This window comes from Cebus imitator, unplaced genomic scaffold (assembly GCF_001604975.1).
Source record: "Cebus imitator isolate Cc_AM_T3 unplaced genomic scaffold, Cebus_imitator-1.0 Scaffold149, whole genome shotgun sequence".
NCBI classification, from domain to species: Eukaryota; Metazoa; Chordata; class Mammalia; order Primates; family Cebidae; genus Cebus; species Cebus imitator.
In genome coordinates, this window is record NW_016107464.1 from 349510 (window position 1) to 375008 (window position 25499).

General features: G+C 39.3%; 1 protein-coding gene, 1 non-coding gene and 1 pseudogene across 13 annotated transcripts in view; all 3 read right to left on the reverse strand.

Annotated features, from left to right (window-relative positions):
- Positions 1–25499, reverse strand: part of UBAP2 (ubiquitin associated protein 2) — a 132293-nt gene that overhangs the window by 33171 nt on the left and 73623 nt on the right. For 5 of the 12 annotated variants that reach the window (XM_037743631.1, XM_017542946.2, XM_037743632.1 and 2 more), the window contains 6 exons: positions 23647–23701; positions 22159–22262; positions 13189–13254; positions 10291–10343; positions 3882–3949; positions 1400–1589 (listed from right to left, as the gene is read on the reverse strand). In XM_037743631.1, the coding sequence (XP_037599559.1) occupies positions 1400–1589; positions 3882–3949; positions 10291–10343; positions 13189–13254; positions 22159–22262; positions 23647–23701 (536 nt within the window). The remainder of the gene's footprint in view (positions 1–1399; positions 1590–3881; positions 3950–10290; positions 10344–13188; positions 13255–22158; positions 22263–23646; positions 23702–25499) is intronic. The other 7 variants (XM_037743635.1, XM_017542948.2, XM_037743636.1 and 4 more) reach the window with 4 other exon arrangements.
- Positions 879–957, reverse strand: LOC119473337. The gene has a single exon (XR_005202548.1). It is a non-coding gene; the product is annotated as a small nucleolar RNA SNORD121A (small nucleolar RNA).
- On the reverse strand, positions 16510–19211 carry LOC108314183 (annotated as a pseudogene).

Consider the following 25499-nt stretch of genomic DNA (forward strand, 5'->3'; position numbering starts at 1 on the left):
AAAGGACAATGGTGCTTCAATTAAAAATCAGGGTTATTAGGCCTTCTCAAAATAGAGAAGCCTTAGGCTGTCCTACTTCAAGCACTGACACCCCTCATATATCAATGATACTAAAAACACCAAGTCTCTAAACCCAACACATGATATGGCTACACAGAGGAGAACATAGTATTGAAAAGTTTCAATATTCAATTTTCAGTTTTATCAGGGTACAAGTGACTTGACTCAGACAGGGGAGTAAATTCTGTTTCTCAACAATACATTTCAGGAAAAACACAGCAACAAACTAAAATAATTACCCCTAGTGAAAGCTGTAGTTCTGTGTCCATAGACCTTTCCAACTTCCCTTTGCCAGCTCAGAACTTCCTATAGTCGGGTAGGAACTTCAGTTCACCATTCTAAAGCGACATTCTTTCACAAGCTATGATCTAAGCTTATACTTCCATAAGGCCATCTTCAAAGCCTTCATTAACAGTTCCTGAAGTTCCTTCTGATGGGAGCTTAACTCACATTGGAAGTCAGGGTCATACAGCACTAAATGACACTGTTTCAATAAAATCACATCCAAACTATAAGGGCCTCTGTTACATCATTTAGAATTTTAAGAAAATGTAGCCTATTTTACGAATGAAAAAAAAAAAGCAAAAAATATAAGCTCCTAGGCAGACTTAGAACTGTTTTTACATGATTTTACAGCAAATCAATTCTGATAAACTTTTGCATTTAAGTAAACTGGAAAACAAGTGAGAAAATGAATATATTAACTATAGAGACAAAATCCAAGGAAAACATCATTCAGAAGAAAGGGGTGCTTTAGATCTCAAGAGTGATCATCAGTTGAAAGAATTCCACGAACCATAAAAAAAAATTTTATCTTTGTTCAGGAAACTCAGGTAGTTGAATTCCACACGGAATCATCAGATATGTGCTTGGAAATTACCTCATTGCTTTTGGGACTGAGATCTACTGTAGAATTTTTTGTTGTTTTAGAGACAGGGTCTCGCTCTGTTGCCCAGACTGGAGTACAGTGGCATGACATGGCTCACTGCAGCCTCAAACTCCTGGGCTCAAGTGATCCTCCAACCTCAGCCTCCCAAGTAACTGGGACTACAGGAACACAACACCACACTCAGCTAATCTCAGCTAATTTTTGTTTGTTTTTATGTAGAGATAGAGTCTTGCTTTGTTGCCCAGGCTGGTTTCAAACTCCTGGGTTCAAGCAATTCTCATGCCTCAACCTCCCAAAGTGCTGGGATTACAGGCATGAGCCACCATGCCCAGCCTTACATAGAAATTTTTACATTAAGAAAGTAATTATGAGGCATGTGTCATATGCTAGAATATATTTGCTAATGGGCACATTTCTTAAAATTCCATACTGAAATAAAAGTGAAGTTACCAGGCTCTGAGGAGAATAGGTGTTGACAGCAGTGGAGCTGCCAGTCCCTGGTGCCATCTGATTGTTGTGTTGCGAGTTTGTGAAGACAAGGGCTTGGCCAAAGCCCTGCTGTTGGGAAGTTTCAAAGGAGCTGGCTTCTGAAGCTTGACTGTGAGGAACAGGCTTCTGGAGCAAGGCTACCAGATCAATGCTAAGCAGACAAAAAGCAATGAGGAACCAGTCATAAGCAAATCTTAAACAAATGAATTTAAGAAGTCAATCAATATATAGTGAATTTACATTAAAAGTCAAATGGGGAGAACCTTTGGAAAATGGGATTTAAGGGGGCAAAAGGAGGGCGTCATCCATCCAAAAAAGCATACAAAGCCACAGAGACTGAAGCAAGGCTTTTCAGAGAAAAGAATCTAAAGGTGTACTGAGAAATTTTCCCAGTAATAACTAACATATTAAGGACTGATTTGAAAACCTGGCGCAATAAAGTAAAATTAAACAATTTTCTGAAGTTTGGCTCATTTCACCTAGAATATTTTACCCATTTATTACTTAAAACCAGAGTTCCTAATAGACCCATATTTTTAGGGAATAAAGACCTCAGCTGCAGTAGACAATTCAGTAAGTTTCACTTTTTTTTTTCTGAGACAGTGTCTCACTTTGTTGTCAAGGCTGGAGTGCAGCAGCGTGATCCTGGCTCACTGCAATCTCTGCCTCCCAGGCTTAAGCGATTCTTGTGCCTCAGCCTCCAGAGTAGCTGGGATTATATTATAGGCATACGCCACCACACCCAGCTAACTTTTGTATTTTTAGTAAAGACAGGGTTTCACCATGTTGGCCAGGCTGGTCTCGAACTCCTGACCTCAAGTGATCCACCTGCCTTGGCCTCCCAAAGCAATGGGATTACAGGCATGAGCCACCCTGCCCAGCCAAGTTTCACATTTATCTTAAATTTTTACATTCCATCCCATGACATATTTAAGTGTGTATACATACACACAGACATACACACCCCCATATAATTTTATCTTTAAAATATTCAGGAATAAATGCACAGTATAATAACAAATATACTGTTAACCAGAACTCTTAAAACACCCCCAGAAAGACAGATATTCCAGTTAGGACTACCTAACAAGAATGAGCTACAAACTTCCTATACCAACTCTTCTCTAAACTTACCTAGTGTAGTAGGACCTGCCACATACACCACATTACCTAACCTGGTAATGAATGCCAGTAAATCCTTTCAAAGACCAGTTTCTATCAGTTCTCCTAACTGATATTGTCACCATGCCAATGCGACAGGCAGATTCTGGGACAATTCAAAAAAACTCATTCCTGATACAGGGCAAAGTTCCTGGGCCTGAGTTCCTCACCCAATAGCTAAGCTGAATTTCATGACAATGATCCCAGTACATTCACTGAATCCTAAATACAATATAGAAAGTATGTGCATTTAACAGGAAATTCTATACAATCTCAAAACAATATTCAAGACATAACCATTAATCATTTTTATTTCCCTACAATGAAATCTCATCACCATCTCCTTTAGCATGAGATTGATCATGTCAGGTTCAAAACTGCCTTCATTTCTAAGTTATCATATTTATCCACGCTTTTATCTTTCCAGACCACTACCCTTTGAAACCATTTTCTTTTCTTTTTTTTGACACAGAGTCTGACTCTGTCGCCAGGCACCAGGCTGGAGTGCTGTGGCATGATCTCTGCTCACTGCAACCTCCACCACCCAGGTTCAAGCAATTCTCCTGCCTCACCCTCCCGAGTAGCAGGGACTACAGGCACACGCCACCACGCCCAGCTAATTTTTGTATTTTTAGTAAAAACAGGGTTTCACTATGTTGGCCAGGATGGTCTCGACCTCTTGACCTCATGATCTGCTCGCCTCGGCCTCCCAGAGTGCTGGGATTACAGGCGTGAGCCACCATGCCCAGCCTGAAACCATTTTCAAAGGTGTTTAGAGTCAGTGTGAAAACTAGAACATAAATAAATGCTCTTAAGTCATTCGGTTCAGTGCACATTCTAAGAATGTTGTTGTTATCCGAAAAGTTCCTTCCTTTTCTGTAACCTAGTAGAGTAAAACTAGTAGAACCCAAATAAGAAATCTGTATTAGTTTCAGAAGATCTAAATAAATGGCACACGAAGAAACCAAAGGATATAAGGTATTAAGTGAATTCTGTCCAAAAAAAAAAATGGTCTACAAAAGTGAAAAGAACAACCGTTAGTTTAACATGATCTCTGCAACAACTGCTAACAAATCACAAAAGTACTGTTTTAATTCATCAGTAGATACACCAATTAGGAAATGGTTTAAGCTCTGTCAGATTACCAAGTAGCAGTAAAATAAAGGTTAGCCTTGGATAAAAAGGGAAAAAATAGAGACCCAAAAATGAAAATAATTTTCCTGAGGCAAAAGATTTCAGTAATGCTTTGAATAACAAATATAAGATGGCAAAAAGTATTTACCTTTGTCCAGGTGAGATGTGATTCTCTGCTGGAGCAGATGAGGCAGTGAAGACCTTTGTTTCAGAAAGCTGTATGGAAAGTTGAAAAATTTAGTCTTATTCTATATGCTATTAAACCTAAGACACTGACTCCCTGATCATTTGTAGTCATCAGTAGCACTCTCTTCTCCTAACAGCTATTTTAAAGAAAATGAAATATACAAGTGACCATGACAAGTAATTTTCAAGTGAATGTAATTTTTTTTTTTTTTTTGAGACAGGGTCTGGTCATGTCATCCAGGAAGGAGTGCAGTGATGTGATCTCAGCTCGCTGCAATCTCTGCCTCCTGGGCTAAAATGATCCTCCTACTTCAGCCTCCTGAGTAGCTAGGACTCCAGGCGCACACCAGCACGCACCACCACACCAGGCTAATTTTTGCATTTTCAGTAGAGACAGGGCTTTGCATGTTGCCCAGGATAAACTCCAATTCCTGGACTCAAATGATGCACCTACCTCAGCCTCCAAAATTGTTGGGATTACAAATTTAAGGCATGGCGCCTGGCTGCAAGTGAAGATAATTTTAGATGGAAAGGCCTACAGGAATGATTTCAAATCAGGAAAATGATGAGACTAACGGTAAACAACATAGTGAAACAGTCAAACCAGGGCTCAAGCCCCAGACTCACTTCTCTATTTGCCGTTACACAAAATGAGAATACCAATAAACCCATCAACGTTGCTACCAAAAATGCCAAAAAGAAGTTGAGAAGGTGGCCAGGCATGGTGGCTCACACCTGAAAGCCCAACACTCTGGGCAGCCGAGGCAGGAGGATTATTTAAGGCCAGGAGTAACAATTCATCTCTAGAAAAAAATTTTAAAAATTGGCTGGTCATGGTAGCATGCACCTGTCTCAGCTACTTGCGAGGCTGGGGCAGGAAAATCATCTCAGCCCAGGGGTTGAAGATGCAGTGAGCCAGGATCACACCACTGCACTGCAGCCTGGGGGACAAAAAAAAAAAAAAAGAGTTTGAAGAGGTGAAATAATCGATGTTTTCTCCCCCCAAAGACAGATACCTTTTGTATTTAATTAACTAGTAATTTAATTTCATTTTTATTAAACCATGGATTCTATTATTTTTTAAAAATTAATTTTATTGCATTCTAACAAATCTAATAAATGGCAAATATTCAAACCGAATGACTGATTAAGTCTGGCATATGTAGGCTCCCATGAAACCATCACCACAATTAGGACAATGAACATATTCTTTACTTCCCCACAATTTTCACCTGTCCCTGTGGAATCACTCACTCCCACTGCTTGTCTGCATCCCCAGGCAACCAGTGACATACTTTCTGACCACTACAGATTAAGCTGCATTTTCTAGAATTTTAAATTAAATAATGAAAGTATCCAAGCCTTTATTCTTGGCTTCTTTCACTCAGCCTAATTATTTTGAGATACATGTACACTGTTATAACTCACTTTTAGGACATTCAGGATAAATTTTTTGAAACCTCAACTGACATTAATGAAAGATACATGTCCTTTTTATGTTTTCAATGTGGGGGTTGCAGTGAGCCAAGATCATGCCACTGCACTCTAGCCTGGCGACAGAGCAAGACTACATTTCAAAAAAGAAAAACAAAAAACAAAAAACAAAACCCCAGACTTCCTGCCTGACACAGTATGTGTACGAAGGAGATTGTAGGTGTTCATTTTCTTCAACAACATGAAAGTGCTAAATTGACTAGTGATTCAAATCAACAAGAAGGGCCTATGTTGCATCCTATTCCAAAATAGAGTATGTGTGGGAAGGGTATTTTTTTTTTCTTCTTTCTTTTTTGGGAGACAGACCTCACTCTGTCAACCAAGCAAGGCTGCAGTGACATGACCACTGAAGCTCACTGCACCTGCAAACTCAACCTCCAAGGCTCAAGCAATCCTCTCACCTCCACCTCCTGAGTAGCTTGGACTATAGGCACTCACCATCACACCAAGCTATTCTTAAAATTTTTTGTAGAGACAGGGCCTCCCTGTGTTGTCCAGGCTGCTTCTGATCTCCTGGGCTCAACTGACCCTCCTGCCTCAGCCTCCCACAGTGCTAGGATTACAGGCATGAGCCACTGTGCCTGCCACAAGGTAGTATACTTTCATAGTCCCAAGTGAACCCATTTTTGCCTCAAAGAAACTTACAAATTGAATCAATTTAAGAAAAAAAGAAAAAAAAATCTGAGGTAAATGAGATGTACTATAATCAGTGACATGTCTAAATACGGTAAAATATAAAACATTAAATGGTTTCCTTCTATTTTTCTTTTTTTAAAGAAAGGGCCAAGCACGAAGGCATGCACCTGTAATCTCAACTACCTGTAGGCTGAGGCGAGAGTATCCCTTGAGCACAGGAGTTTGAGGCCACAGTGAGCTGAGCAACAGTGCAAGACCTAGTCTCCAAAATAAATAAAAAAGCCGGGCACAGTAGCTCATACCTGTAATCCCAGCCCTTTGGGAAACCAAGTCAGGCGGATCACTTGAGATCAGGAATTCCAGATCAGCCTGGTCAACGTGGTAAAATCCCATCTCTACTGAAAATACAAAAACTGGCCAGCCGTGGTGGTGGGCAACTGTAACCCCAGCTACTTGGGAGGCTGAGGTGGGAGAATCACTTGAACCCAGAGGTGGAGGTTGCAGTGAGCCAAGATCAAGCCACTGCACTCCGGCATGCGCAACAGGGCAAGACTCCATCTCAAAAACTAAAATAAAAAATAATTAAATTTTTTTAAAAAGGAGGAAGGAGGTGACGTTATTGTTCTGAAATCTAGAAGGAATCCACAATTCACATTTTAGATGACTCCCCTACCAATCACCATTATTTTGTATCACCTCAAAAAATTTAAAATTTTTGATGATTCTGGCCAGGTATGGTGGCTCACACCTGTAATTCCAGCACTTTGAGAGGCTGAGGTGGGTGCATCACGAGGTCAGGAGATTGAGACCATCCTAGCCAACACGGTGAAACCCCATCTCTACTGAAAACACAAAAAAATTAGCTAGATGTGGTGTCGCACACCTGTAATCCCAGCTACTTGGGAGGCTGAGGCAGAACTGCTTGAACCCAGGAGGTGGAAACTGCAGTGAGCCAAGATCCTGCCACTGCACTACAGCCTAGGCGACAATGAGAAACTCCATCTCAAAAAAACAAAAAACTGATGATTCCAAAGAAAAAATGCCCAAATTCCCTCTGCTAACTCTTTTCAAGAATTACATACTTTGATACAGCAAAATATTAACGTCTCTCTATAGTATATATATATACTGCCTGATACCAGGTGTTCATCAAAAGACTTCATCTGACCCACAAAAAACTCCAATAATTTAGACAGGAGAGCTATCATGATTCATTACATAGAGGAAAAATAGGAGGCTGTGGCAAAGGCATAAGGAAAGATGCCTTGTTAAAGGTCGACAGCTAGAATTTACATAGAATTATGCCTTCTGATCCCTTGCTGATTTTCTAACATGCCTGCTAATCCTGACAGGCAACCAGATATAAGGCTTTTAGCCCTGCAACCTTCTCCCACCCCACCTTGCAACAAAACCTTAGCAAAAATTCTAATACAAAACATTTATAAGTAGGATGGCTCTGTTTAAAATAAGGTAAGGTGTCCATAGACTGTTCACTTTGACTTCCCTTTAACACTATTGGCCGACATTCCACTGATTTAAGTGGTCAAGTCCAGCCCCTGATACTAAAGGTATCAAACATCATACCTGTATGATGCACAGTCAGAGATAGCTAGAGAGCCAGGTGGCACCACAACACTAAGGACTTTCAATTAGTATGTGGCAGCAGTGAAAATATCCCCCAAATCCCAACTAAATGAGCATATCTACTCTCAGTCTTTGCCACCCAGCTCACTCCTAACAAGCTAGATATAATCCTGCTAAAAGAAGAAAGGAGGCCGGGCGCGGTGGCTCACGCTTGTAATCCCAGCACTTTGAGAGGCCGAGGCGGGTGGATCACAAGGTCAAGAGATCGAGACCATCCTGGTCAACATGGTGAAACCCCGTCTCTACTAAAAACACAAAAATTAGCTGGGCATGGTGGTGCATGCCTGTAATCCCAGCTACTCAGGAGGCTGAGGCAGGAGAATTGCCTGAACCCAGGAGGCGGAGGTTGCGGTGAGCCGAGATCGCGCCATTGCACTCCAGCCTGGGTAACAAGAGCGAAACTCCGTCTCAAAAAAAAAATAAAATAAAATAAAATAAAAGGAAGAAAGGAAGCATAAGTACAAAGTTTGAAAAAACTTCTGAGTTAAGTCCAAAAACTGCTTAATTTTAGGCAGGCATGCTGGCTTACACCTGTAATCCTGGCACTTTGGGAGGCCAAGACGAGAGAACTGCTTGAGCCTGGGGAGGCTGCAGCGAGCTATGATAGCACCACTACACTCCGGCCTGGACAACAGAGCAAGACTGTCTCTAAAAAAAAAAAAAAAAAAAAATTAAAGTACTTATTTTTTACAAGGTAAAATGAATCTATCTATGGTAGTGGGTCGTTCAAACACCACTTAAACCCCAAATAATACTGTATGTGAAGGAATAGTAAGACCCTAGGAACAACGCTAAGGTCATTAAACAAGTTAAGTAGAAATCATGTTTCTTGTTTCCCATTCCAAGCAGGTCCTATAAGCATAAATGGAAACACATAAGGAGACAAAGAGAAAGATAGAAATCTCAAAGTCTGGGTCATTGTACACAGTTCTGAAGATCTGTATTTGTAACCCATTTATTATTTCCCTCTCAATGTCTGCTCAAATTCTGTGTCAGGCAGATACCAAACTCAAGAGCTCTGTAACCTGGCAGTCAAACAGAAAAGAGGTATAAAATATGGTATTGAGTTATTTATTCCTTTTTTCTCTTTATTATTTAACGTATTTTTTTCAAAAAAAAAAAATTATTATGCTGAAAGCAGAACTTACAGACAGACAGTACCCAGAAGCTAGTGTAGTATGCTCAAAAATGTCTGTGGAATAAAGAAATTTTTTTTTTTAAAAAAACAGTTCTTCTAGTCAAAAGAGGAAGAGCTTGGGCATGGAACCAGAGCAACTTATTCAGGTCAATAAGACCTAAAATATATACTCCTTTAATCAAAATATTCTAAAGAATAACAGTTCACAAATCTGGGCAACAGTGTCAGCTGGCTATCAGGTCAAACAAAACAGAGATAAGCTTTGAAATAAAAAAATCAACCCTACTTAACACCTGATAATTTTGTTTGTTTGCTTTTAGATGGGTTCTTTCTCTGTCACCCAGGCTGGAGGGCAGTGGAGCGATAATGTAGCCTTGAGCTCCTGGTCTCAAGAGATCCTCCTGCCTCAGCATTCCGACTGAGACTAGATGTACACCCCCACAACCGAGGTAATTTATTTTTAATTTGTTTTTTGTAGAGAGAGGGGTCTGTCTCACTTTGTTACCCAGGCAGGTCTCATATTCCTGGCTTCAAATGATCCTCCTACCTAAGCTTCTCAGACTGCTGGGATTATAGTTGTGAGCCACTGCACCCAGCCTAACACCTCAACCTTTCCCCCCACCCCCATTTCCCATATCATCTTGATACTTGGTCATTTTTAAGCATAAAAACAAATATTCTTAAAAATCTGAAAACACCAAGTTCCTTCTGAGAAGCATCTGCTAAAAAAGCTGGTTCTCTAAAAATCTGGCTATGATACATGCCAGAAAAGAAGCCAAGATGAGATAGGATGTCTCAGGCTTTCTTCTAAGCATCAAAGCCCCCACCAAACACCGAAAGAAAGGTCTTGGCCGGGCATGGTATCTTATGCCTGTAATCCCAGCACTTTGGGAGACTAAGATGGGTGGATCACTTGAGGTCAGGAATTTGAGACCAGCCTGACCATCATGGTGAAAAGTGTCTCTACTTTAAAAAAAAAAAAAAAAAAATACAAGGCCAGGTGCAGTGGCTCATGCTTGTAATCCCAGCACTTTGGGAGCCCAAGGAGGGCAGATTATCTGAGGTCAAGAGTTCTAGACCAGCCTGGCCAACGTGGTGAAACCCTATCTACTAAAAATACAAAAATTAGCTGGTCATGGTGGCGGGTGCCTGTAATCCCAGCTACTCAGGAGGCTGAGGCAGGAGAATCGCTTGAACCCGGGACGTGGTGGTTGCATCAAGCTGAGATAGCGCCATTGCACTCCAGCTGGAGCAACAAGAGCAAAACTATATCTCAAAAAAAAAAAGAAAAATTAGCCAGGCATGATGGCACATGCCTGTAATCCCAGCTACTTGGGAGGCTAAGGCAGGAGAATTGCTTGAACCTAAAGGTGGAGGTTGCAGTGAGTCAAGATCACGCCACTGCACTCCAGCCTAGGCAACAAAAGCAAAACTCCAACTCAAAAAAAAGAAAGCTTACATCTTCAGTCCAGTCTTCTGTTGTCCACTCTTCCACAGAATTCTTCCAAGCCCCTGTGGGTAAACAACAGCAATCAAATTTTATACCACAAGTCTAACACAGTCTGAATCCAAATGATTCCTTCTTGTGTACTATGCAGGAAAAAAGATTTACCTCTCATTAGTAATTTAGTTTACAACCCAAGAAACATGACATTCTTAATTAATTCTCAGTAAAAAAAATCAGTATTCTTTCTTTTCTCCCCTTCTCTTCGAAATAATGCTCACAAATGCAACTTGACTAGTAGTCACTATCTACATAACCTCAAATCAGTGTTTCAAATGGATTTTGCTTCATTGTAGGTCACATCCAACCAATTCTGCCATGAATAAGAAAGTATGGACATAGCACAAATGTAGACATTTAACAATGGTTTGATTTCTTATGACACAGTCTTTAAAACAACAAATTTCATTTTAAGGCAAATCTGCCTTGGACCCTATTTCAGGTGGATTACCGAGTATCAAATTTAGAGAAGTATCCTTTTTACAAAATATTAGCTCTACTACATGGTTTCCTAATAGGTCTCTAGCAGAGCTTAACATCACTCCTGCTCATATCAAGTCTGCTGCTTTAAGTTCTGGAATCAGTACACAGGATGCACTCAAAGAGTTCTTACAAATACTCAATCGTAACACATCTAAGTACTTCAAAGAAAAGTTGCTATTCAAAAAATGCTTACTACAGATCTTATATAAGTAGAGGGCCATTGTTTATAACATGCATAAAAAAAATCCCCATAGATAATGGTTTTAAAGGAAATATACTAAGAAATTAACTACAACTAACCCCAGAAAGGGGTATTATGGATGCTTTCAGGTCCTTTATAGGAAGAAAGCGTTAATCACCTGACACACAGAATTCCATTTCTCTCCAAAAGTTGTGTATGGAGAGGGAAAAGGAGGAGGGGCATGCTTGTGAGGGAAAAAGAAAGCAGGTAACCATGTCTACCTTCTTTAGAATCATGTAAATAGCCTAATAACTGACCTCCTCATAAGTAAAATGATGACTGTTTCCTAGAAAGAGAGTCCTTATCTATGGAATGTTTTTAGCAGGATATACTTGATTTCAGATTGGGATAGCTCTCTGTGAAATGTAATGTAAATTGTGGTAATATTTGGGTGTAAAATACAGGTATTTCAAAACTGAAAACATTTACTTCTGTGTGAGAAACCACTAATACACTGGAAATTTGGAGGATGAAGTTAATGAAAGCCAGAATGGTAAAAGAATGTTTGATGGTAAAGATGAAGCATAGCAAAAACCCTGGAGGTTGGAAAAGATCTGAACACACAGGGATATAAAGGAAAATTTCCAGGAGAAGAAAAACAATGAAATGTTACAAAAACCTACATTAAAAATATTAAAAGCATTCTAAAGCTTAAAATATACATTCTTTTTTCTCATTTTAAAAATTGCAATAAAATACAAATAAATTTGAGCAACTCAGCCACTATATGTACAGTTAATAGTAGTAAATTAAAACAGAATGTAGTAAGAATGACACGTAATAAGAGGCCAGGCGTGGCAGATCACAAGGTCAAGAGATTGAGACAATCCTGGCCAAAATGGTGAAACCTCATCTCTACTAAAAATACAAAAATTAGCCAGGCATGGTGGCACGTGTCTGTAGTCCCAGCTACTTTGGAGGCTGAGGTAAAAGGACCACTTGAACCTGGGAGATGGAGGTTGCAGTGAGGCAAGACTGCACCACTGCACTCCAGCCTGGCGACAGAGCAAGACTCCGTGTCAGGGAGGAAAAAGAAAAAAAGAATGATATGTAATAAGAATGGCCTACCGTAGCAATTCGGGAGATATCTTTAAAAAAAAATGTCTGGGTGTGGTGGCTCATGCCTGTAATCCCAGCACTGTGGGAGGCCAAGGCAGGCAGATCACAAGGTTAGGAGATCACAGCCAGCCTGGTCAGTATGGTGAAACCGTGTTTCTACTAAGAATACAAAAATTAGCCCTGTGTGGTGGCGTACGCCTGTAGTCCCAGCTACTTGGGAGGCTGAGGCAGAAAAATCACTTGAACCAGGGAAGCGGAGGTTGCAGTGAGCCAAGATTATGCCACTGTACTCCAGCCTGGGTGACAGAGCAAGACTCCATCTCAACAAAAAATAGTAATAATAACAACAACAACAACAAAGACTGGCCAACCACTTTGAGAGTAGTAATTTGAAAATAATTCAACACAACTTTGGACTTCTATAATAGGATGAGAATCTGAGTACATTTAAAAGCAGGTACAAGACACTATGTGGCCTGCAGGAAAAACGGGGCAACAGAAATAATTATAACCAGAAATGCAACATGATAGTGTGGTATGTCAGGAAATTACAGGGGAAACTCCCACGTCAGAAGCAAGTACCACGTTGTTGTAGGAACTAGCCATACCTACACAGACTATAAAAAATTCCAGACATTAAGTACAGAAGGCAGAGGCTCAGGTCCTACTCATATTTTAGAATATTAAAATTTTACTTTGGTCCACATTAGACCTACACCCCAAAACATAAGGGAAAAACTTCAACAATCCTTATTTTTAGCTTAAAATAATATATTTGAGATGAATGCTTTATGTTCAATTTAACTTGGTGTTAGTCTTCTATCGAATATATGTTAAAGAAGGCCACTTAGGAACAAGGAAAACGATGAAAATTCTGTGGCACCTTCAAAGTCAATTAATAAAACATTTCCATTAGCAAACTGAAAATGTGATTACCAAACAATTGGGTATAGTTTACAAACATTAATCTGATAAATTTTTATTAGCTAGCCTTGATATAAAAATAAAAAATATTACAAGCAATTTGTAAGATTCTTAATTTTAAAAATTAAAAAATTAAATATTCATACCTTTGAGTCCATAAGAACTTTTGTTTGGCAGATCCTGAGCTATGTTGTGAGAATTTGATGCCAGTTCTGTGGACCAATGTGAAATTAAGGGTTTAAACATACCAAAACAATGAAAGTATTTATTGCAAGAGAAGCTGGTCACCGCCAAAGTGAAGTATTATATGCTGCATTACTGCCCAAGGATAGTGAAACATAACTGAAATCCATACTGTTACAGGTCACTGCAAATCAAATTATGAATCTTATTCCTGATGGCTCTTGGACACTTAAATTACCTTAATTATTCTCATTCTCATTCTCATCCCCATGTTTAGCAAGCTCGCTTTTTATTCATCAAATCAAGTATTCTAATCTGTTCAACAGGTGCCAGTTTTTAGAAAATTTATAAATTAGCATTCTGAGTACACACAGTCTTTCTAGTTTGTTTGAGTGTTCCTCACATTGGGAATAGATTTGTGGTGATTATACTGTCAACAGTTGGGTTTCTGAGCCTATAACTCTCTTATCAACAAGCCAGTACCATTCTTTGAGGCCTCTGGAGAAACTGCCAGCACCATCAGCTGATGATATCCTTTAACTGTATTCTACAACAAACTCACTTTGCTTATCTAAATACTTTTCAGCAAGAAATCTGCGACTTTAAATAACTGGGAGGGGATGAAAGAAAAGGGACGATGAATGGGAAAATAAGAAAAAAAGTAACTGACTAATTCAACATTCTGCTTCAACACTTGCACAACATTCGGCCTCAAAGCCATGGAAGTGTGCACAACTTTCACACACAGTTCTTCCACACTGTGTGGAAGCTGTGCACAGTGGTGCAAGCCTGTAGTCCTGGCTACACAGGAGCGTGATGCAGGAAGATCACTTGAGCCCAGGAGTTTGAGGTTGTAATGCACCAGAATTATGCCTGTGAATACCAACTACACTCCAGCCTGGGAAACAAACTGGGACCCACGTCTCTTTTTAAAAAATAAAAAAATAAAATAAAATAAAAGCAGCAGCAGCAAGAGCCAGGCACAGTAGCTCACACCGGTAATCCCAGCACTTTGGGAGGCCGAGGTGGGCTGATCATGAGGTCAAGAGATAGAGACCAGCCTAGTCAACAGGTGAAACCCCGTCTCTACTAAAAATACAAAAATTAGCTGGGTGTGGTGGCACGCCCCTGTAGTCCCAGCTATTAGGAAGGCTGAGGCAGCAGAATCGCTTGAACCCAGGAGGCAGAGATTGCAGTGAGCTGAGATCACGCCACTCCCCTCCAGTCTGGTGACAGAGCAAGACTCCGTCTCAAAAAAAAAAAAAAAAAAAAAGGCAAGAAAATATCACATATAGAGTTTTGTTATGTTTTCATTCCACTTTTATAAAACCCTAAAAATGGGATTGTCAGGTTGTATGATAAAGGTATGCTTTCCCACCAGGCATGTATATGACTACCTGTTATTCCACAATCCTCACCAGTATGTGGAATTTTTAGTCTCCTTTAAAGCCATTTTAATAGGTGAATGGGGGTAACTCAATGTGGCTTTACTTTGTATTTCCCCAATGACTAATGACGATGAGCATGTTCTTGTGGATTTGTTTGCTATCCATTTACATTTTCCCTTGTAAATGCAAATCTTTTGCTCTTTTTATTAACTTTATGTTAAAATAATTATAGATTCACAGAAAATTATCCTGCAGCATTCTCCATGTTGAAATAGATATTACACAAAATTTACAGTTTCTAACTCTCTCCAGGTGTACAATTTAGTGGCATTGAGTACATTCACAATGTTGTACCAATTATCATTACTATCCATTTCCAGAACTTCTTCCATTTTTTTCCCCATTTTTAATTGCTCATTTGTTTTAGGGGGGTTATTTTCTTATTACTGAATTGTGAGAGTTCTTTATGTATTTTTCATATAAGTCCTCAATCAAATATGGATTTTATAAATATTTTCTCGAAGTCTATGGCTCATCCTATCATTTCATTTCTCTCTTCAAAAGAAAATTTTTAAAATTTTTGATAAAATGTACTTTGTCAAGTTTCTCTTTTATGACTCAGGCTTACTGGACCCTATATAAGAAATCTTTGCCTAACCTAAAGTCACTAAGATTTGCGACTAGCTTCTCTGTAAGTTGTGCTTTTAGGTTTCATGTTTAAGTGTAAACCTGGAGGATATTTTTTGTATATAGTATAATGTATGGCATTGAATTGCCTCATAATCTTTGCCAAAAACCAATGAGCCATATGTATATATGTTTATTTCTAAACTACTATGCTATTATGTGTCTATGCTTTTGCCAGTTCCACATTATCGTGCTTACCATAGCATTAGAGTAGTGCTTAACATCAGGGAATTTGGGTCTTAGAACTTTTTTGTTCTTTGCAAAATTGTTTAGGCTACTTTAGTCCCTTTATTATTACATAAAAATTTTAGAGTCAAGTTGTCAAGGCCAGGCTCAATAGCTCACACATGTAATCCCAGCACTTTTGGAGGCTGAGGTGGAGAGATCACTTGAGGTCAGGAGTTCAAGACTAGCCTGGCCAACATGGTGAAGCCCTGCCTCTACTAAAAATAAAAAAATAAAAAATAAAAAAATTAGCTGGGCATGGTGGCACACACCTGTAATCCTAGCTACTCAGGAGGCTGAGGTAGAAGGATCACTTGAACCCAGGAGGTGGAGGTTGCAATAAGCTGAGATCACAACACTGCACTCCAGCCTGGGTGACAGAGTGAGACTCCATTTCAAAAAAAAGGGAACCAAGTGGTCAAAAATCTGCTAAGATTTTGATTGGATTGTGCTAACGCTATCAATTTGGAAAGAAATGACATTTCAAAGATATTGAGTCTTCCAATTCATGAACACTGAATATGTTCCATTTTATGACGGTCTTTATTCTTTCCTAACATGTTGCATAGTATCAACATATAAATTTTGCATATAGTCAGAAATGGAATTTTTTTTTACTACTATAAGAAGTACTGTTTCTCTTATTCTTGTTTGCAATTGTTTATTGCTAGTAAAGAAGTACTATAATTTTTTTTTTTTTTTTTTTTTTTTTTATAATTTTTTTTTTTTTTTTTTTTTTTTTTTATTTTTTTTTTTTTTTTAAAAAATTTTTATTTTTTTTTTTTTTTTTTTTTTTTTTTGAGACAGTCTCATTCTGTCACTAGCGGTAGAGTGCAGTCTCACAATCTCAGCTCCCGGGTTCAAGCGATTCTCCTGCCTCAACCTCCTGAGTAGCTGGGATTAACAGGTGCCTGCCACTATACCCAGCTAATTTTTTGTATTTTTAGTACAGATGGGGGTTTCATCATGTTGGCCAGGCTGGCCTCAAACTCTGGACCTCATGATTTGCCCGCCTCAGCCTCCCAAAGTACTAGGATTACAGGTATGGGCCCAGCAAGAAGTACCATAATTCTATTTTAATGATGGTTATAATTCTACACGCATTTGTTAGAATTCACCCTCTGTACCTCTAAAAAGGGGAGAATTTTATCTCTCATACATATATATATATATATATATATATCACATCAACAAACTTCCTTTTTTAAAAAATCAGTGGGGAAAGTTTACATGAGACGGACTATCATGGATTAATAAATTCAAAACTGAGTTGTAAAAACTAAACGTCACAACAGTTTATTCCTCTATTATTCCTCTATAAATATCCCTCTATTATTGTCTTATTTTCTCTCAATATTGTTTTATATTTTTTCTAATCTTACATATCTTACATGTCATTAGACTTATTCCTAGGCATACCTGGTGTTTTACAAAGCTACCAGCAATTTTTTTCCGTTTTCTGTTTGTTGACGGTTTACAGAAATACATCCATTCATGAAACTTGTGTCATGTATCTTGTACTTGTGAAACTCTCCTATAATTTGTCTATAGATTCTTTTACACATTCACAAAAAAAAAAAAAAATTATTCTCCCTTTCCAATCCTTATGATTTACTTATTTTTTCTTTATTGCACTGGTTAGGACCTCCAGTACAGTGTAAATGGAAACAGTGAGCGCATGTGTTTTTATCTTGTTCCAGAGGAAAAACATTCAATATATCACCACTGACTGTAATATTTGCCATAAGTTTACAGATGTTCCTTATCTGATCAAGAAATTTCTTGTATTCCTAGTTGCCAGGGGTTATTTTTGTTTTTAATTAGTAAAAATATTTATTTCTACTCCTTTCATAGATCTCATTGTTCAGGAAACAATCATACATACATATATGGAATTATGTACTATCATATCACACTCTCTAAAGGCAAAGCACCATAGGTAAAGCTGATCAGCTATCTAGAATTATCAGCTTATGAAATCGTGATTCCTGATTTTACATTAATTTCTGAAAATCTGAAATGTCATCTCCAAAAAAAATGTTAAAGGGGCTGTAAAAACTGATCACTTTATTCACTATTATATTTGTAGATTGGAGTATATCTTCTTTAAAAAATGAAAAACTAAGAAGAAAATGCCACTCAACATCACTGATATGTCAACAGGTCAGCAGAGAAAAAAAAATACTATGATAAACTTGTCTCTTTGATACCAAGAAGAAATTCTACTCCAAGCTTCAATATACTTCCAGTATTTTAACTACATATTTCTTTACTGCTGCTCTTCAATCTTTTCCACATTTCATATTAGCAGAATGGTGCAGACTTTAAAACTTCATTGACAGGAGCAAATCCAGTTAAATCCACTAATTTCTTCTGAAAACGCACTCCATCAGATAACCCGGCAGTTTCATTCTCATGAATACTCTAGCCACGAAAAAATTCAATAGGACACAGACAAATCCAATGAATAGAAGAAGAAATCTATTGGGTTTGGGGATATTTGGTGCATTCAATTGGTCCAGGATTATAAAACCTAACCCTCCCATTGCAAACAGGAAGCTGAATGCAAGTCCTTCCATAACATATTGTCCATTTACTCTGTATGCCAAGAAAGCTACTGGCCTCTGATGCCCACGTTCAATCAGTCACAGAGCCAACATTTGGAGTTTCAATTATAACATCATAAATTATTCCTCTGGTGATGAGACACCACCACCAGAACATACACAGCCATGGCAGAGGGCATGTGCAGCCTGGTCAGCTTTCGGGTTGGGACATTTGAGCACTATGAATGGGATGCCGTACAAAGTCTCCATGTTGGTGGAATCAAAGGCCATTCTTGGGCTCGAGCCCCACATGTCACTCAGAAACACTGTTTTAATCATGAACAAATACTGAATTTTATTGAATGCTTTTCTTTATTGAAATGATCACACGGATTTTTCTCCTTAATTCTGTTAAGTGGATAGTACTCATTTCCATAGTATTTTTATATATAATGCACATAACAAGAAATCTACCCTTTTAAAGTAGACAGTTGAATGATTTTTAGTATATTCACAATTTGTGCAACCATCACCTCTAATTCCAGAACATTTTTATCACTCCAAAAACAAACCCCATACACATTCGTAGTGACTCACCACTTTTCCCAAACTGTTCCAGCCCCAGGCAACCACCAAGCTAACTTCTGTCTCTGTAAATTTGCCTAACTTGGACATTTCAGATAAATAAAATCTTAAAATACAATATATGTGGTATTTTTGGTTCTCTGCATTGTTTTCAAGGTTCATTCATGTTGTAGCATGTATCTTAATTCCTTTTTATGGCTGAACATTACTCCATTCTATGTATATTCTATATTTTGCTTATACATTCATCCACTGATAAACATTTAGGGTTTTTTTCCCCCCGGACCTGTTCAATAAGAAGTATGAGTTGTTTCTACTTTTGTATAATTATGCATTATATTGCTATGCATCCTTTTATACAAGATTTTATGTGACCCTGTATTTTGAATTCTCTTGGGTATGCATCTAGGAGTTGATTGATTTTTAAAAAGTTAAACAAAAAGCTGGGCATCGTGGCTCACAACAATAATCCCAGCAAATAGCTGGGTAGGACGATCTTTGAAGCCAGGAGTTCAAAACCATCCTCGGCAACAATTCAAGACCTTATCTCTACAAAAAAATTTAAAAATTCACCCGGTGCAGTGGTGTGTGCCTATAGTCCCAGCAGTAAGTACCAGAGAGGCTAAGGTGGGAGGATGGCTTGAACCCAGGGGTTCAAGGCTGCAATGAGCTATGATCACACCACTGCACTCCAGCCTGCGCAACAGAGTGAGATGTTCTCTCTTTAAAAAAGAAAGAGAAGAGCCGGGCGCGGTGGCTCAAGCCTGTAATCCCAGCACTTTGGGAGGCCGAGGCGGGTGGATCACGAGGTCAAGAGATTGAGACCATCCTGGTCAACGTGGTGAAACCCCGTCTCTACTAAAAATACAAAACATTAGCTGGGCACGGTGGCGCGTGCCTGTAATCCCAGCTACTCAGGAGGTTGAGGCAGGAGAATTGCCTAAACCCAGGAGGCGGAGGTTGTGGTGAGCCGAGATCGCACCATTGCACTCCAGCCTGGGTAACAAGAGTGAAACTCCGTCTAAAAAAAAAAAAAAAAAAAAAAAGGAAAGAAAGAAAAGAAGGTGGGGCGCAGTGGCTCATGCCTATAATCCCAGCACTTTGGGGAGGCCAAGGTGGGTGAATCATCTGAGGTCAGGAATTCAAGACCAGCCTAGCCAACATGGTGAAACTCTGTATACCAAAAATACAAAAAAAATTAGCCAGGTATGGTAGCAAACACCTGTAATTCCAGCTACTCGGGAGGCTGAGGCAGGAGAATCACTTGAACCCGAGAGGTGGAGATTGCAGCAGGCCGAGATCCACCACTACACTCCAGCCTAGGTAATAGAGACTCCATCTCAACCCACCCCCCAGACACCCTCCCACCCAAAAATTTATGCAAAACTTAAACACCAAGGGTAATTTTTTTTTTTTTTGAGACAGAATCCCACTTTGTCTCCAGGCTAAAGTGCAATGGCACAATTTCAGCTCACTGCAACCTGCGTCCTCCAGGTTCAAGCGATCCTCCCACCTCAGCCTCCCAGGTAGCTGAAACCACAGGCACATGCCACTTACGCCTGGCTAATTTTTGTATTTTTTGCAGAGATGGGGTTTCACCATGTTGCCCAGGCTGGTCTCAAACTCCTGAGCTCAAGTGATCTGCCCACCTCAGCCTCTCAACGTGCTGGGATTACATGTGTGAGCTACCATGCTCGGCCCAAGTATAATCTTAACCATGGACATGATGATCTGTTTCAGTCTTACTAAATTCTATTTTCAAATATTTCAGTTTCAGATTTTTACAAAAGTGAAATTAGTCATAATTCCAAATTTGTTGCCATAAAATTTGACATATTGAATCTTATAATCTCCTAATATCTATATGATCTATATCGATATTCCTTTTCTCCTTCCTGGAACCGATTATTCATGTTTCTTCACCTTGCCTTGATGGTCTCCTAAGAAACTTAACAATTTTACTAGTGCTTTTAAATAACAACTTATAAATTTTGCTGATTCTCTTTACAGTTTCTCTATTTACAGTTGATTAGTTGTGCTTCTGATTGTACTCTCTTACTTTTTGGCTATGGTTGATGTTATATGGATGTTCGTAGGCATTATTTTCTTTCTTTCTTTCTTTTTTTTTTTTTTTGAGACACAGGCTTGCTCTACTGCCTACATTGGGGTGAAGTGGCACAATCACAGCTCACTGCATCCTTAACCTCTCAGGCTCAAGTGACGGTCCCCACACTTTAGCCTCCCTAACAGCTGGGACCCCAGGCGCAGACCACCATGCCAGACTAACTTTTAAGTTTTCTTAGTAGAAATGAGATCTTATTATGCTAACCCAGGCTCCTCTCAAACTCTGGCTCAAGTGATCCTCCCACCTCAGCCACCTAAATGCTGAGATTATAGGCGTGAGCCACTACATCTGGCTTTGATAATTTATTGAGCTATATTCTAAATCAGGGTTATATTTCATTACGTTAAATTATGTTTTTTGGTTTCGTTTGTTTGAGGTGAAGTCTTGTTCTGTCGCCTAGACTGGAGTGCAATGGCACAATTTCAGCTCATTGCAACCTCCGCCTCCTGGGTTCAGGTGACTCTCCAGCCTCGACCTCCCAAGTAGCTGGGATTACAGGTATGTGGTACAACACCTGGCTAATTATTTTTGTATTTTTGTAGAGATGGGATTTCACCATGTTGGCCAGGCTGGTCTCCAATTCCTAACCTCAAGTGATCCACCCACCTTGGTCTCCCAAAGTAGATTATAGGTGTGAGCCACCACTCCTGGCTCAATTATGTTTTTATAGGTAAAATCTTAATACTTAGTGTACAAAGAGCTGTATATAAATAAACAACCAATATCTACCCCAAGAATTTCAGAAAATAATGCAGAAACAGTATGATACAGAAAAACCTACAGAAGCAATGTTGCTACAAGCCCATCTATCATCTACCACATTACCATATATTATCTGGCCAAAGACTCCACTATTAGAAAAGGTAAGTACTTCCAGTAAAAAATCTTCTCCTCAGAAATTCTATATATCTCAGACATACTTTGATTACAGTGTGGGTTTGTGCTGATTTATACCGATTGCCTTATATAGCTCTTTCTTAGCTTGCAGAAGGGAAAATCAAATTCAATGAGACTTGTATGTGGCAGACTTTGGTGGTAAGAACTAACTAAGAGGTGGAGTTTCGCTGGAGTGCAATGGGGCTATCTTGGCTCACTGCAACCTCCACCTCCCGAATTCAAGCAATTCTCCTGCCTCAGCCTCCCAAGTGGCTGGGATTACAGGCATTTACCACCACACCCTTTTGTATTTTTTGTAGAGATGGGGTTTCACCGTGTCACCCAGGCTGGTCTCAAACTCCCGACCTCAGATGATCCACCTGCCTCGGCCTCCCAAAATGCTAGGATTACAGGCGTGAGCCACCGCGCCTGGCAGAGAACATAAAACTCTTAATAGCGCCAACATTTAAAACTCATCTCTGGCAAAAACAGAACACTTACCAGTTCCCACATCTGCACCATTCTGAGCAGCTTCCCAAACCACTAGTTTTGTCCCACATACATCTGTAGATGTAGAATCTGAATAGTCCGCAGGATTAAATGTCCTGGGGTTTGAAATAAAGAAATAATAAAGGCAAAAGAAGCAAGCACCTAAGCCAAAATATTAACTATATATGATCTCCACCAAACAAGCCCAGTCCCTTCTTACAGCCACTGTAAAAGACATCGCCTCTCCTTCCCCTAGTTAAATATAACTAATTCTGCCAGCCATGATGATGCAGATGTGAAAACCAGAAGTTGCCTAGGAACCTTCCACACATTCTGGTATAATAGCCTTATTTTCCTAAAACACTGTCCTCAGCATCCTAAAGCAGACAGGAAAAGCCATAGTCTTTCAAGGCAGAATAAGGGCACTTATGAAAGTTCTGCTGAAAAATAAGGCATAGGTAGGCAACAGGTATCTTTTTCCCAAGACAGAATCCAAGTTTGGCTTTGAACCTTTTAGAATAGAATTATATGCTCCTTTATAGAAACATCAGATAAAGAAGAAAACATTTTGTTCAGCATCTCTCTTTTTATTAAAATCCTAAACTGAACACCCAGTTTAACTCAATGATGGTTCAGAGATCTAACATGAGCCAAAACAAATATTACCTTTAAAATTTTCCCAAAGGAATATGAAGTAAACAGAAAAATCTACAGAACAATTTAAAGCTAATGGGCAGGGTTTACGTCTTAAAGTGCTCCTGACAGTTTGCTCCCTGTGTTTGGGAGCAGAAAGGCACCACTACTTCTACAAAGCAATGACACCAAGAGTGGTGCCTAAAGTTTGAGAAACAAAGGGCTTTTCCTGTAGCCAATTCCCTTCCTTGACAGCATCTATGTATGGATTCCACAGGACGTTTTAAAACTTTTTCTAAAAATCCAAGGGAGCTAATGTTTTAGTAGTAGCAAAAATTAAAATAACACCCAGAAACAAGAAATAAACCTGATTTTAGTACCTCTGTGCCTGTTCATTGTTGACTATTACAATTCAGGAAAAAGGTATCACTTATGCATAAATAAGCATTACATTTACTTAGCATTCACAGACAATGGCTGGATTAACTAACATGGCTCTTAGGCAGTGCCATTTACGTATATCTATAGGTATTTTGTCTCTACTTCAGGCGAGGTGCTACTGGCATTTATTAATAGTACAGAGAGGAGAGATGTTGCTAAATATCCTACAATGTACAGGAGACCCTACTACCCCATGGAAGTATTATCCAATCCAAAATCTCAATAGTGCCAAGGTTAGAAACCCTACTCTAAGGCCTAATTAAAAAATCAATTTTATTTATACTATTTTTCTTGTTAGTAAACTCTAGGTATAGAAAACACTGGATTCACTATGATGACTAAATTAGATGCAGGGTATTAGAAGCAATAGCAGAATAAAAAACTAGGGAAGTAAATAACTATAAAAATAGGATGGCTATGACTTACCCCATGCCTTGGGTTGAGAACCTTCCTGCCCCTCTCCCTCTGCCACGTCCAAATCCTTTAAAAAAACAAACAATTATAGTATAAAATAATACTTGTGTCCTACACAATTACACCTCCTTCTTCATCCTATACTCACTACCCAGACAATATCACTATTGTTCCTTCCTAATGGCACCAACATTCCAAACCAGGGCACCCAATTTACTGATTCCTGCTAATGCAACTACCTATACCCAGTTAGTGACTTAAAAGGCTAGAAGTGAATTAAATTCTCCTTGGATTATGTTTGTGGTATTTGATAGCTAAACATAGGGAGGTTATATTATAAAATAGTCCACATCTTTTAAAATCAGGAAGGGCTAACGCCATGGAATTATAAGCCATTATTATAAGGCACTGTTAAATTAATTTTAAATACTAGGTCTTTGATCAAAGACCAAAATGGCAGCAAGCAGGAGAACAAGCAAGTAAGAAGAGAAAATTATGACTAGCACCTTTCCACATTCTCTTCATTAAAATCCTAAACTGAAGAGCAAAGGCCTAAATTCAACAGCTAAAACTATAAAACTCTCAGAGGAAAACACAAGGCAAAAGCTTCATAACACTGTATTTGGCAGTTATTTCTTGAATATAACATTAAAGTTATAGGTTAAAAAAAGAAGAAAAAAGACAAACCGGATTTTATGAAAATTAAAAACTTTTCTAGGCCAGGTATGGTGGCTCACACCTATAATCTCAACAATTTGAGAGGCTGAGGTGGGGAGGATGGCTTCAGCCAGGAGTTCCAGAGCAGCCTGGCCAACACAGGGAGACTCCCTCTCTACAAAAATATTTTCATGGGCATGGAGGCATGCGCCTCTAACTTAGCTACCTGACAGGCAGAGGCAGGAGGATCCATGAGCCCAGGAGTTGGAGGTTGCAGTGAGCTGTAATCAAACACCGCACACAGGCCTGGGTGACAGAGCAAGACTCAAAAGAAAACTCTGTATCAAAATACAGTATTAGCCAAGCATGATAAGTTGATGCCTGAATCCCAGCACTTTGGGATACCAAGGCAGGTGGATTGCGTGAGCTCTGGAGTTCAACACCAGCCTGGGCCAATAGCAAAACCTCATCTCTACAAAAAATACAAGTATTAGTCAGGTATAGTGGTACACGCCTGTAGTCTCATCTACTTGGAAGGCTGAAGTTGGAGGACTGCTTCAGCCTAGGAAGTTGAAGCTGCAGTGAGCTGAGATTACACCACTGTACTCTAGTCTGTGTGACAGAGTAAGACCATTTCTCAAAAACAAAAGCAGAAACAAAACACCACAGTATCAAAAGAGTAAAAAGACAACCCATTGAACGGAAGAAAATACATTACAAATTATATATCTGATCACAGAGTAACATCTGGAATATACAAAGAACTCCTAAAACTCGACAACAAAATATTCAATTCAAAATCGGCAATAGCCAGGCCCAATGGCTCACGCCTGCCCAGCACTTTGGGAGGCCAAAGCAGGTGGATCACCTGAGATCAGTTTAAGGCCAACATGGCCAACATGGTGAAATGCTGTCTCTACTAAAAATACAAAAAGTTGGTGCATGCCTATAGTCCCAGCTACTCGGGAGGCTGAGGCAGGAGAATCGCTTGAACCCAGGGGGCAAAGGCTGCAGTTCCAAAATCGCGCCACTGTCCTCCAGCCTGGGTAACAGAGCAAGACTAAAATAAAATAAAATAAAATAAAATAAAATAAAAGGGCCAGGCATGGTGGCTCACGCCTGTAATCCAAGCACTTTGGAGGCCAAGGCAGGCGGCTATCGCCTGAGGTCAGGAGTTCAAGACCAGCCTGACCAACATGGTGAAACCC